Consider the following 15,000-nt stretch of genomic DNA (forward strand, 5'->3'; position numbering starts at 1 on the left):
CCTTTCCTGGTTCCTCTCCTGGTTCCTCTCCTGGTTCCTCTCCTGGTCCCTCTCCTAGTCCCATTCCTGGTTCCTCTCCTGGTTCCTCTCCTAGTCCCATTCCTGGTTCCTCTCCTGGTTCCTCTCCTAGTCCCATTCCTGGTTCCTCTCCTGGTTCCTCTCCTGGTTCCTCTCCTGGTTCCTCTCCTAGTCCCATTCCTGGTTCCTCTCCTGGTTCCTCTCCTAGTCCCATTCCTGGTTCCTCTCCTGGTTCCTCTCCTAGTCCCATTCCTGGTTCCTCTCCTGGTTCCTCTCCTAGTCCCATTCCTGGTTCCTCTCCTGGTTCCTCTCCTGGTTCCTCTCCTAGTTCCTCTCCTGGTTCCTCTCCTGGTTCCTCTCCTAGTCCCATTCCTGGTTCCTCTCCTGGTTCCTCTCCTAGTCCCATTCCTGGTTCCTCTCCTAGTTCCTCTCCTGGTTCCTCTCCTGGTTCCTCTCCTAGTTCCTCTCCTGCTTCCTCTCCTAAGAGGATGTGATTGTATAATCACTGAGGATGTCTCTTGACTTTCTGCTGCTATTTGCACAAAGTCACACACACACACACACACACACACACACACGCACACGCACGCGCACACGCACACGCACACACACACACACACACACACACACACACACGCACACGCACACGCACACACACACACACAGTCACTGCTGGCTGTGAGCAGGCAGCGGGGGGTCGTCGCTCCTCGCTCTATGAGGGCTCCCTGTGGTGCAGTGTGCATGACTCTAGTGTGTGTGTGTGAGTGTGTGTGTGTGTGTGTGTGTGTGTGTGTGTGTGTGTGTTTCTCTCAGTGCGTTTGTGTGTACATATATCTATATATATATGTGTGTGTGTGTGTGTGTGTGTGTGTGTGTGTGTGTGGGAGATGGTGATTGTGTGTGTTAGTCTGGAATTACCTAACTTTGCATGATATATTTTTTTCTGTGGCCATGTGTTGTCTCTGTGTGTGTGTGTGTGTGTGTGTGTGTGTGTGTGTGTGTGTGTTTATTTGGTCTGTAAATGTGTGCTTTTTGGATTTTAATTCCACACAAGATGTGTGTGCCCAGCTCACACGTCTTGTGTGTGTGTGCATTTGCGCCTGTGCATGTGTGTTTGTCTATGTGTGTTGGTGCCTCTGCGCGTGTGTTTGTGCCTGTGCATGTGTGTTTTTATTCATGTGTCATATTTGTACGTGTATGTGCATGTGCATTGTTTGCACGTGTTTGTGCATGTGCACGTGGGACCCGTGTGTTTATGCCTGTGCACGTTGTGCGTTGTGTGGCCTGTGTGCATGTGCACACGTGTTTGGGCCTGTGCGGCACGTGTGTCTGGGCTCCGTGACGCCTGTGTATGGGAGATTAGAGAGCACAGGGGTTTGTACGGGACGAGAACCAGTGGATTTGTGAACGGTGCCCCAGAGCCAGGTATATTGTGAGCAGAGCGTATAAGCTCTAAGCTTTCACTAGGAACATACACACACACACACACACACACACACACACACACAACCACAGACATATACCTGACGCACATACTCGCTACATGCTTGTTTTCTACTATTTGTTTTACTATGGTATACTACTTACTCAGTTCGGAGATGACCTGAATTCACATCCTTGTTGTGAATGAGCAGCTCGATTTTGGACATTGGAGCCCAAGTTCTGCTCAGTGGTTAGCTGGTACTCGTAGCATGTTCTGGTAGCAAGGATGCTAGGGTACTTAACAAGGAAGTGAAGAGTGAACCGTGTGAGGTATTACCTAGTCCATTAGCTCACTTAGCATGCGACTCAAGACGAACGGGATCTTCCAGATGTGGACGGCTGTGGCTTTATAACACACACACACACAGCCACACTCACATACACACACGCACGCACACACACACGCACGCACGCCCAGCCACACGCACACACGCACGCACGCACACACAGCCACATACACACACAGCCACACACCAGCCTGGCAGGGCGGCCATGCAGTGCAGAATAAGTGTCTGTCGTGAACTCGTGATAAATAAAAGGGTCTTAAGTGCTCCCCGCGCGGCACCAAGGGGGTAATTAAGCTGAATTGATGAACCGTTTGTTATGGTGTAGCGGCCCGCACTAATAAAGGGCGTTTTCCCCGCCTCCCGCATCAGTCAGCTCCTCTCGCACAGAGACATCGCTGCCTCTGAGCTACGGCCTCTGTGTCTTTAAGGGGCTTCAGATGATACTTGTTGATTGCTTTAACGTAGCATCAATCAGCTTTTTGGATGGATTTTTTGGACACACAATAACTAATAAGTGAGAGAGTGCGTGTGTGTTTGTTGGCTGGTGTGTATCTGCGTCTGTGTGTGTGCCTGTTTTTGTGTCAAAATGTGTGTGTATGCCACTGTTACTGTGTGTGTGTGTGTGTGTGATTTTGTTCATTTGGTTGGCATATGTGTCTCCCTGTTTTTGTGCTTATAGGGTTAGGGCTTGCATGAATCTGTGTCTCTGTACACGTCTGTGCTAGTCAGTCCATGTGCGTTTGTCATTTACATTTAGCAGACGCTTTTATCCAAAGCGACTTACAACGGTTAATACACACCGACGGCGGAGTCAACCACGCAGGGCAACCACCAGCTCGTCAGGAGCAGTTAGGGTTCAGTGTCTCGCTCAGGGACACGTCGACACTAGGAGGAGCCGGGGATCGAACTAGCAACCTTCCTGTTACAAGTCAACCTGCTCTACCTCCTGAGCTAAGCCGACCCCCGTGTGTGTGTGTCTGTGTTTGTGTCTGTCTGTGTTTGTGTCTGTCTGTGTGTGTGTGTGTGTGTGTGTGTGTGTGTGTGTGTGTGTGTGTGTGTGTGTGTGTGTGTGTGTGTGTGTGTGTGTGTGTGTGTGTGCCTGCCTGCCTTCATGGATTTCGGTCCAGCCACCCAATATCATAAAGCTGTCTCTCAGGCTGTGCAGGCTGTGGAACATTGTATTGTATTGACCTCTTTCTTCCCTTCCCGAAGTCCGAGACGCTCAGCTATCTCATGTGGTTTGACATTTGTTTCCACAGAAAAACAAGTTTAAAAATAGATAGAATATTCGCTTTCCACTAGCTGGTTTCAAACTACAGTTTATTCAGTATATATATATATATATGTATATATATTTAGTGTAATCATCTCCTCTTGTGTGCTTTGTCACAACCTTTGTGCTATTTAGTTGGATGAATATTTCTTATTTGTGCTTAGTTGATTATTAAAGGTCATGTTTATGAGTAGGTGAGTAATAAGTATCACTCCCACTTATACGCCTCTAAACAAATCTGCAAAAGCACCTAAATCAACAGGACTGGGCACCACAAGCCATTTAATTTGAAGAGGAACAGTTTCATCTGTGCTCAAGCGTTTCCCCTTCCATTTTATCACTTTCATTCCTCTGTAATCATCTCTCCCTTTCGCTCTCTCGCTCTCGCTCACTCTCTCGCTCATTCCCTCTGTATCTATCTGTCTCTCTCTCTCTTTCCCTCTGTATCTCTCTCTCTCTCTCTCTCTCTCTCTCTCTCTCTCTAGAACGACAGTGTGGTGGAGAGTGAGAGGGACACTCTGGAGAGTTCGGACACTCTGCTGCCAGACATCTCGTTGGTGAGCCTGCACAGAGGGGACGAAGGGGGGGGGTGGGGGGGGGAGGGAGGGTGGCGGGTCGGGTGGGGGTACTGGGTGGGGGGGGGGGGTGGAGGGTGGGCGTAGGCCGGCAGGCAGCGTGGCCGGGGAGGGTGGGGTGACGGGTGGTGTAGTTGATGCTGAAGGGTGAAGGGTTGGTCAGATGGAGACAGATGGAGAAAAAAAGGGAGTCGCTTACTGCAGAGAGTTGATTGTGAAGGATTGGTGACGGAGTAAAGGTTTGACATTACCATAAACAAATGTCGAGGTAGGACGCGATACACTTAGACGCCTCCACGGAAAACAAAGCTGACATTTGCATACAAAAGCAAAAGTGTTTGACCAACTTCATCAAAAGTACATCGACCGAAATCGTACAACCTCAAAGCGACGACTTGCTGTCGCGTCGAACCGACCCCCCCCCCCCCCCGGCTGATAGTGAGGTACTGAGGCGACCGGTGAACACTGGAATCTGGAATTCATGAAACCACGGCTATGGCTGCGCCAGGCAGCGGATCACAGGGGAGAACGGACGACTCCTGTCACACTGAACCGCTAAACCGCTCAGGCTCCTGGCAGACAAAGACGGATGAGACCAAAGAAGTACATTGGATTCAGTTTGGTGGAGATGCAAATGGGTTTGGACTGGAGGGGGGGCGGGGGGGGGGGGGTGGTGGTGGGGGCGGGGGGGCGGGGGGGGGGTTATGCAATTGTGTTATAAATCAAAATGATTGCTGAGGACAATTCAGTCGTCCCGCAAAACAACATCAGTGGGGACGTTTCTTTACCATAACTGCCGTTTAAGATGAAGAGCTGGAAGAGACTGCAATGTGACGCCGACGTCCTCGTCTCGCTGTCGGTGAGTACTAAATCGACACTCATTCATTCAGCATGTCGTCGATAAAGGCATTCAATTGAGGCTAAAGGAATCGCGATCTAGTCCATTTAACAGCTACCGAGGCTGACATAATATATACTCAGGTTCAGGTGCTACCCGCCGGCTATTATCCTAAACGTTATCGCTGTCCTCGCTGAAATGTTACACTTTATTGTCCATATCAACAGCTAGCCTCCTCATCCTCCACCTTTCTGTTGCAGGAGAACACTCACGACGGGATCCGTCAGGCTACTGGGGATGCAGCAGTGAGGATGGAGACCCAAATGATCCACAATGCTGGAGTTTGTCAGCATTTTCCCACACAGAGTCAGCTCGTGAAGGCATAGCTGTGTGTACACGCTACAGGCCGGGACATTGTCTCCTGTCACAGACATAGATCACTGTTTAAAGGCCTTGTGTTACTTACCAAAGAATATTATGCAACGTTGCGTTTCATACCGCCATAGCCCACTGATATGGAAAGTAATCCACAGAATTCTGTGTGTCGTGTTTTGATCTGTATCTCAATGGAGTTTTTTTTAGAAACACTTTAGAAAGAAGGTTATTTCAAACATGTTGTTTAATAAATGGCTGTTGAACCATTGAAATCTCTTGCATTCATACACAGCCCGACATCGTTAACATCCAAGACAAATATTATTATTTGTTTGGCCTCCATGAGACTAACCTGTATAAATAAAGTAAAATGACAGAATTATGGGATGGCAGTGAGATGGTCATTCAGTCTGAATGTGTCTGGCTAAGAGAGACGTGTCCTCAACTGCATCCAAGATCAAATAAAAGATTCTATTGCAAAAAAGGTTTCCAGAGCAACAGGAGACGGCCACATAAATAAACCCGTAAGGGTCCATACTGAATACAAAGGATCAAAGTTGGCCTGACCGTTATTTACAGACCCAAATGTATCCTCACCTCCACTCATCAACCCATCAACCCACCCATCCCTGATTTGCACTTTTACTTTCTCTCCAATCATTTTTGTCGGTTTTTTCATATATTTTAATCCACTGCTTGCACCATCTGGTGTGTGCCTCGTGTCTCAGTGTCAGTCATCCACTCTTGGGTGATTATACAGCTGCCTCGCCTTGGAAGACGTGGAGGAAGTCGAACCTGTGACCTTCAACCTGTCAAACTCGGCGGGATAAATGTGGATGTGTTATCAATCTTTGAGAAACCGATAAGAGAGTGGGAGTGATCGAGTGAGCCTGACAGGAAGGATGAGACAGCAGTTTTCCTTTGTTTTGATGTACTTTCTGGAGACTAACGCCGCTGGCTTCCTCCTCCTCCTCCTCCTGCACCTCTTCCTCCTCCTCTTCCTCCCTCAGGACGACGTGGACTCGACCGGCGTCGAGCCCCCCCCCTCCTTTAAGCCCCCTCCCCCCCCCGGGGTTCAGCGGAAACCCAGCCGGCGGGACGCGGTGGACAAGCGCACCTCCTCCGAGTCCGCCCAATCCGACGGCCTTTACTTCACCGCGCCCGCCTCCCGCAATCACCACCACGGCCCCGCCTCCTCCCCCTCGCCACGCCCCCCCCACCGCACCGACCGCAGAGACTCCTCCCACCAGTACGCCACCGTCCAGAAGAAAGGCCCCTCCCTGCCGCCCATCGCCGCCCAGCTGGCCATGGTCCACCGCCACCACATCGGGCCCTTCCCCCGGGTCCAGTCCCCCACCAGGGGCGCCGCCGCGCACTCCCCCAGGTCCCCATCCACGCTGCCGTCGCCGCCGCCGCCTCCTCCTCCTCTACCTCCACCGCTCCCTGCCCCGTCTCCCCCTCATCCACCGCCGCCTCCACCTCCTCCACCCTCTCATCCTCCGCCCCACACCCCAAAGACCAAGGCGGCGGCGGCGGTGAAGGCCTCCCCCAAAGCTCACTTTGTGACGGTGGAGCTCCACCAGCAGAACACGGAACCAGACCTCAACGAGGTGCGCCCTCTGCCCCAGCCTCGAGGTGAGTCTGGCTGTGAGGGGGCACGGGGAGGTCGAGGTTGGCAGGGGGGGGGGCGGTGTAGCAGGGTCTCAAGGGTTAATGGGGGTCGGGGGGTGGAGTCTGTGTTTGATGTGGTGCGTTCCTGGCAGCAGAATGTAGCGGGATGGAGGTTTGAGCGGTGCTGGATTGAGGCCGTATTGTTCCGCTGCTGTATAATCTATCATCGAAATCTAATCGAAATAGAAGCAAGTGGGCTTTCAAACTGCTTTCTATTTTTGGTGACCCTCAAATATATTCTTCCTCCTTGTAGTCTAGCGCTTAGAGAGTTTGAACCAAAAAGTTCTGTGTTCAAAAAATCCCAGTGTCCACACATTGGTGTTGAACAACCTTAAGCATTCCTTACCAATGCTACACCCCTACCTGCTCATTCACGAGGTGACTACTGCTGTAAATTGCTTTGTATAAAAGCGACTGCTGAATGACTAAACAGTGCGTAGACTTTGCAGTGTGTCTGATTGTCGGCGCCTCAGTGAAAATCACATATTCAAGCCTCACCAAGTATAGATGCCGTGTACATAGTCAAATCTCCCTTGAAGCCTTTGCTGTGTTTATCCAGTGATGAGAGGAGTCTGTGATTTCACATTCTAGTTTGATGTCTGATTGGACGGATTCGTACTGTGAATAGATTATTCAGATTATTCTCCAATTGGATCGATTTATTAACACCATTTCATGCCTTCATCTCACTAATAAAAGTGAAAGATTTTTTTATAATCTTCATCATTTTTTAATTTATTCTTAATACACTGAATATTTCTGCAAATGAACAGTGAATACGACCATGGCAACTCCTTTTAATTGACAATTATCCTACATATTGTACAAAAAACTCACACCATTGAACAGAGCTTAGTGAAGTATATTCATCTTAGGGACTCATTCACTCCTGCATTCAAATGTAAAGTTGGAACATTTTAATGAAACCCGCTGGAAAGACTATTAATTCTAACTCTTAAATGTAGTTTGAATGAGTTAATGTCTTTGAATTAAAAAAAGATATCAATGATTGAATCAGAATTACTGTTAGAAGAATATAACATTGTTCAACGATATTTGTTTCCCTATTATAAGATGAAACATTCTTATACACATCCCACAACAGAAGACTAATACGTTGTGTATTTTATTTAACTAAAAACATCTGACCAAAACCCCTTCCCTCCCTCACACACACACACACACACACACACACACACACACACACCTACAACCCCCCCCCCCCACACACACACACACACACACACACACACCTACAACCCCCCTCACACACACACACACACACACACACACAACCCCCCCCTTAACACACACACCCCCCCCCTCACACACACACACACACACACACACACACACACACACACACCTACAACCCCCCTCACACACACACACACACATACACACACACACCTACAACCCCCCCCTCACACACACACACACACACACACACATACACACACACACACACACACACACACACACACAACCCCCCCCCCCTCACACACACACACACACACACACACATACATACACACACACACACACACACACACACAACCCCCCCCACTCACACACACACACACAACCCCCCCCCCCCCCCCCCCTCACATACACACACACACAACCCCCCCCTCTCACACACACACACACACACACACACACACCTACGACCCCCCTCACACACACACACACACACACACACACACACATACACACACACACACACACACACCCCCTCTAGGTGGGAGCCTGGCCCAGCAGTCGGACGGGGGTCAGCCCCTGAGTGAGGACAGCGGCGTGGACCTCCCGGAGGCTCAGGGTCACACTAGGGAGGACGGCCCCGCCCGCCCCGCGCGCATACGCCCCCCACAGGGCGGCCCGGGGGGGGCAGGGGAGCACACACCCAGACCGGTGAGTGGGAGAGGAGAGAGCAGTGGATGGGTTGATAGGTGGAAGAATGAGGGGGTGATGGAGAGAGGAGTGGATGGGTTGATAGGTGGAAGAATGAGGGGGTGATGGAGAGAGGAGTGGATGGGTTGATAGGTGGAAGAATGAGGGGGTGATGGAGAGAGGAGTGGATGGGTTGATAGGTGGAAGAGTGAGGGGGTGATGGAGAGAGGAGTGGATGGGTGGATAGGTGGAAGAATGAGGGGGTGATGGAGAGAGGAGTGGATGGGTTGATAGGTGGAAGAATGAGGGGGTGATGGAGAGAGGAGTGGATGGGTTGATAGGTGGAAGAGTGAGGGGGTGATGGAGAGAGGAGTGGATGGGTGGATGGGTGGAGAATGAGGGGGTGATGGAGAGAGGAGTGGATGGGTGGATAGGTGGAAGAATGAGGGGGTGATGGAGAGAGGAGTGGATGGGTTGATAGGTGGAAGAATGAGGGGGTGATGGAGAGAGGAGTGGATGGGTTGATAGGTGGAAGAGTGAGGGGGTGATGGAGAGAGCAGTGGATGGGTTGATAGGTGGAAGAGTGAGGGGGTGACGGAGAGAGGAGTGGATGGGTGGATAGGTGGAAGAATGAGGGGGTGACGGCTGGATGGATGGATGGATTAGACTGGGTAGCCCCGCCCGTCCTGAAGGCGGTTTGCGTTCGCCCTGCAGAAGGAGTCTGGAGAAGAGCAATACATGTCTTTCTAGTTTCGATGCGTTTTTGCGGGAGCCAATCACCAAGCTGGCTTCTCTGCCTGGCACGCTATTGGCTGGTTTAACACCATGACGACAGGGAAGCGTCGGCAAGCAGCCAATTGCGTACAGAGTCGATTTAACTCCGCCCGTTGATCACGCCTCTTGTGCTGAGGAAAATGACAGCAGCCTCCCCAGACCCAACGTGCAATCTACCATTGAGCTTGAGTCTGGCAACAGCCAGGCTATGGATGGATGGGAGGATGCCATGTGGATGACAGCGATGGATGGAGGGTTGGTTGGATGGATGGGTGGGTGTTGGTTTATTGATTGATATGCAGATGGCCGGGGGTAGGGGTGGGGGATGGGTTAACGGGTGGAACGGCAGGTGGATGGAGGGAGGGTAAGGGCCGATTCACACAAAATCAGGCATCGCGGCAAACACACCAGTTCAAACGCTCGTGTCCTTTCCAGAGATGTACCACCCTGCCGCGAAGGAGTGGTTCAGGTTCACAATGTGACGTGAAGTGACATTGCCGCAGCACCTGATTCAGTGTGAATGAGCCCTGAGACAGAAATGGGCAGGTGGATGGTGAGGGGATTTGGTGGGTGGGTGGATGAGTAATGAATGGATTTACTGTGGGACGATTTGGTTTGTTTTTGGCTGTTTTTCTCTGTGTGAACATGAGAGAGTGAGAGATGAGAGAGAGAGAGAGCTAGATTGTGTAAGAGAAATGACTCACGTGTAAGAATGTGAATAATCAACGTCTCTTGTTCCTTCTATCACTAACAGTTTTCCTATCCTCAGAAACCCTGCTCCCCGTTTGAACCTCCTTTCCCTCCTCTCTCCGTGTTGTCATGTAAACGTTCCCCTTTTTCTGTCCCTCATCCGTTATTTCAGTCGCCCATTCCGCCATCCCTCCATCCTTCCGCTCGCTTGCCCTTGTCACGCCATCCTTCACAGCGCCACGGCGCAACGCACAAAAGACTCCAAGCAGCACCACCGCTGTTCTCACCGATAACACACAAAAAGAGCGAGGCGTCTCCGTCCGCAGACGGTGACGTGACGCCGACTAAATGCGACCGTTTGCGGTCTCGCCTGCGCGCTCGCTATCTCGTCAGGCCGGTGTCGTCGCTCTGGAGGGACGGTCGCTCCTCGATCTCCTGCCTGCCGCTCTCTCAGAAACCAGCGTCTACCGGCGTGAGACCAGGGGCACCGTGTTCCTTCGGTCATCTCACGACGGACGCAGAGTGAGGCAGTGCCGCAGGAGAAACTAGCAGGGACTTGGGAGTAGGGACCGTACTTTACAGAATGGTGGTCAAAGGTGAGGCAGGGTGGAGGTGCTTGAGAGAGAGATCTCTCTCTCTCTCTCTCTCTCTCGACAGCGCCTGATGTATTAAAGGCTTTACTTGCAGCTGTTCACGATGCCGGGGGTTTTGTGTTTATGTGCGCCCTCTAAAAGTTTACCCAACAAATTGCCGCTGCGGTGATTTTTCAAAGAGAGTTCTGTGCCGGTGGAGAGCAGAGTGTTGACGGCGCGTCAGAAAAACGGGACAATCATCCTGTCAGAACCTGAAGGGGAAACACAATCAGCGTGGAAACAAACAACAAAACACGGGTTGTGATGTGTCTCCTGTCCAGACATTAAGGCGTATTCCTACAAATGGATCCTCCCCAATCACAGGGAGTTTGAACGCCGGGCTGCTCTTACCAGATGATGTACTGTTAGGCCCTGTCCCAATTCTCCCCCTTCCCCTAGATGTGAGCCCTAACCCTAGATTTTGCGCATTTCCGCGAAGGGGTAGGGTGTCCCAATACTTAAGATCAACCCTTGAACGCTAGCCAGCTCGGGAGCTGACTTTGCAGCCAAGGGCACTCAAGGCAAAGTGTTCTTGTTAAGGGGGAGAGAAATGGGACCGGGGCCATAGTCTCTTTAACTACTGTGTTCTCTCCCGCTTGCCGTAGCCCGGTCTGCTGGATCCCACCTCCCAGCTGGTGAGGGTGGGGAAGAGCGCCACCACGTTGGGCATCGCCATCGAGGGAGGAGCCAACACACGCCAACCCATGCCTCGCATCGTCACCATCCAGGTGGGGCTGTCGGAGACTGTAGCCGTGTTGGAAATCGTTCCCTATTCCCTCACTCACTGTTCCCTATGTAGTGTTTATGATCTAGTGAACTATAGTAGGGGACGAACAAACGAGAATTCGGACACTACGCTGAACATTCTGAGCGTCATTTGCGTCAGTAAATGCGCCCGCGTTGCATTGTGGTACACGGGAGTGACATGTAGGGAACGTCGTATGTTCACTCACATTTTAGGTATTTTATTGTCCACTATATAGTGAATGAAATCAACCACTGAGAATTCGAACAGCACTACAAAATGGGGAGCACCCTATATAGTGCACTATATCCGAGATAGGGAACGATTTCGAACACAGCTCGTGATTTCACGTTCTAGTTTGATGTCTGATTGGCCGGATTCGTGCTCTTCCTTCTGTGAATAGATTATTCAGTTTTTTCTCCACTTGGATCGATTTCTTAACACTCTTTCACGCCTTCTTCTCACTAATGAAAGTGAACGTTTTTTTAAATAATCTTTGTAAAAAAAAACATATTTATCCGTAATACACTGGATAACGCACCAGCACTGTAGCCGCGGTCTTCCATAGACGTCTCTTTTAAGATGGGTTTTGGGGCATTGATGGAAACGCACAGTGAGGACGGACGGGGAAAGTGGGTTGAAGGCGGGAGAGGATATTACACTTAGTGTAGGAGCACAGGTTGATTGAATTGATTGAAATTCTTTATTGAACACGTGGTGTCAAAGGTAAGCCTACAGACGTCAATGTCAGATGTCAGAGGTCAGAAAGACAACACAAAAAAGTCCATAGGCTTGTTTCCATTGTGGTCCCATGGTCCCATTGTGGTCTCTATCTTAATAGGTGGCTATTGAACATGGGTCACAGCATGGTGCGTTGCTTACACTAGAGGGTTCAGCCACTAAACTGCCCCCAAATAAAAACAGTTCATTTTCCCCTAACACGGGAGGGGTCCTCTCTGTTTGTCAGAAAGGGTCAATGTTCTCAGTGGATTGCTGCCTGTTCAGTTCATGATGGACACTACCCGTTTAGTTCTAGTTCTGTTATTTCCTGTGATAGCAGCAGGTGGGGGTTCACTTCCTTCAAGCCTTTATAGATTGAGGCCTCCGGTAATCCACGCTGATAGGCCGGCCTTTTAACTCCTCTCTGGAGGATTTACACAGACTACCATAACCTTCAATGTTCTCCAACCCAGGGCTCGGCTGACAAGAGAGCGCTGCGGAGATGCAGGGCCTTCAATGCAATGGTGGCACAAGGGGAAATTTGGCGCTAATTAATTATGAAATCGGCCTGGACGAATCCATGATTAAAACTGCAAACTGAGTCTGTAGTAGTCTATCACAACTAGATCTACTCTGTTAGATGATTTCTCATGTTTAACGTCAGGGAGACTGAGGCTACCAGTGCTCCAATATGCATTGAGAGGCCTTGTGGGACATTTTCATTTAAAAATAATACTATAGACGGTACTATTGTGACCAGATCTGTTAATGCGATGTGTTTGATATCTGCTGAACTAGAAATGGGATTCCCAGCATATTTCCCTTGATATTTCACAACACTTCCTCGCCTCCTCTTCAGTTTGAATGCGCGTGTACCAAACCGAACTTCTCGATCACAACGGCCTCTACTGGATTATCGCTATTCCCTACCAGGGCCGTGTTGAGAGAGACGTCGAGCAGGGAACAGCAGAGCCAAGCACACCAGTTGTGCAGAAGAAAAGATGCCGGGCTCTCTGAACGTAGAACGCCAGCCCTCAACGGTTGTCCTGCCTAATAATAACAACAAATACCGCCACCAAACATCACTAAAACAGCTATTATTAACAGTTATTTTGTATCAACCGCTTCCGACTTTCCCGTTATAACCACATACATGTGGCATCTTATGTGCGGGAGAATCACTTTGTAGCAACAGGCACTGTGGATAATTGCGACTGCGATGTTTATTTCTGTGGCTTTAACAGCTTCTTTGATACTTGGCAAGGTGGCTTTCCTTGTAAACCATTGAAATAGCAGCAGAAGATACTAGGGAAGGAAGGGGGGGAGAGTGGATTGGAGAGACTTCAGACTTGGGTGGGGTGGGGGGGGGGGGGGGAGAGAGAAGACTGCAGAATACAAATGGGTTTCTATTGCTTTAGTGAACATGCAAATGTATTCCGTTCGTTTGCTAGAACAAACATGCAAGGGACCAGAGCCGGCCCTTATCACAGCGCTGTCTGGGGCTGTGTGTGCGTCACATGAAAGGAGGCAGGAGTCGAGCTTTTTCCTCTTTTTGATTCTCTGAGATCACACAGCAACGAGTGGCTGCTGACGCGGCTAGCTGCTCCTCACCAGAAAACCCCCCCGCCCCCCCCGCCGCTCCCACACCAGTACCACCCCCCCCCCCCCCCCCCCCCCCCCTCCAGTGCCGCACCACTGAAACCCTGATTACAAGGGAGAGAAAGGTGCTGATTGTAACCGCGACCGTGACAAAAGGCAGAAGGAAATCAGTGCATTGAAACCTAAAGAGTGGAGTGAAGAGAGTAGAGAGAGTGGGACACAGGGAAGAGGAGGAGGAGGAGGGAGGAGGAGGGGGAGGAGGGGGATGAAGAGGAAGAGGGGGATGAGGAGGAGGAGGGGGATGAGGAGGAGGAGGAGGAGGAGGAGGAGGTGGGGGGCGACAGCAGGAGGTATAGAACATAAAGACGGGGATGTGGACGCAGAAGGGTTCAGGTGTTTCTCGGTGGGGGGGGGTCTCACACCGGATCTCTGGATCGGTGTGCAATCGTTTTTCATGAAGAGAAAAACTGAAAATGTTTCTTCGTCTTCCATGGCAACTGTTGTCTCGGAAATGAAACTCAAACTGAAATTCCAATCTACCACCCCCGCCCCCCTCCCCCCAACACACACACACACACACCCCTCACACCGCTCACCCCCCCCTCCCTCTCTCCAGCTCCGTCGTCATCTCCCTATACGCCTCACTCTTGTTACACGCGCCTTTCAGGTGGTCTCGCAGCGGGGGGGGAATCAAAGATCTGAAACGCTGCTTTGATTCGGGGGGATGTTCAATACACACACAGCATGCTTTTTGCGCCGTTAATTTACCCCGGGGCCAATCAGAACACAGCCAGACAAAGCTGTTTCCCCCCCCCCCCCCCCCGTAGTCCCGCTGGTTCAGGTCCGCTAATGAGGAGCGATGATATTACCAGACAGGGCTGGTCGCCAACTGACACTTTCAATTCAGAAGTCCTGCTCACGGCGGCGGCGGTGATCTCTGTCAACGGCGACTTCATCAGCCCCGCTCGGTTGTTTGGCTGTTTGTCAGTTTTTCCCGTTCGTCTCGCTGCTCTCTGTTGTGTCAGCCACGCGCCGTGTCGAGTTCCCCAGAGGTTCGGTCCATGTTTCAGGATTGGTTGGACGGCTCTCTGCTCGTTACGCCGTGACGCTCCTAAATTCACAAACAATAGCGGTAGCATTCGGTGACATTTATTCAATACACTAAATAATAAATGTAATAAACCGATCATAACAAACATGAATAATAGTTCCGTTTTTTTTTAAAACACAAAGACAAAGTGCGTCGTCCATACAGGATATAAACTGACATAACGGAGAGAAAAAAAAAAAAGAATACTATTGTCAGTCGGCAGGCGTTGTTGCGTTGTACACTTTTATCATCAGCGAGTGTCAATCCTAATGTGATGCGGTCCTCCGAGCAAAGGCACACATCATCCGGTGTGTACGTCTGTGGGCCACATGACAGGCGTT

The 15,000-nt window shown here is 50.6% G+C and overlaps 1 protein-coding gene across 1 annotated transcript in view; it reads left to right on the plus strand.

The window, feature by feature from the left end:
• The window catches only part of whrna (whirlin a), a gene marked incomplete at both ends in the record, with an annotated part of 119,153 nt that overhangs the window by 97,704 nt on the left and 6,449 nt on the right, over nt 1–15,000 (plus strand). The window contains 5 exons of the mRNA XM_084483261.1: nt 3,546–3,617; nt 5,859–6,483; nt 7,079–7,089; nt 8,296–8,430; nt 11,111–11,233. Coding sequence (XP_084339387.1) covers nt 3,546–3,617; nt 5,859–6,483; nt 7,079–7,089; nt 8,296–8,430; nt 11,111–11,233 — 966 coding nt within the window. The remainder of the gene's footprint in view (nt 1–3,545; nt 3,618–5,858; nt 6,484–7,078; nt 7,090–8,295; nt 8,431–11,110; nt 11,234–15,000) is intronic.

This window comes from Micromesistius poutassou (genome assembly GCF_964030765.1).
Source record: "Micromesistius poutassou genome assembly, chromosome: 18".
Classification (NCBI taxonomy): Eukaryota; Metazoa; Chordata; class Actinopteri; order Gadiformes; family Gadidae; genus Micromesistius; species Micromesistius poutassou.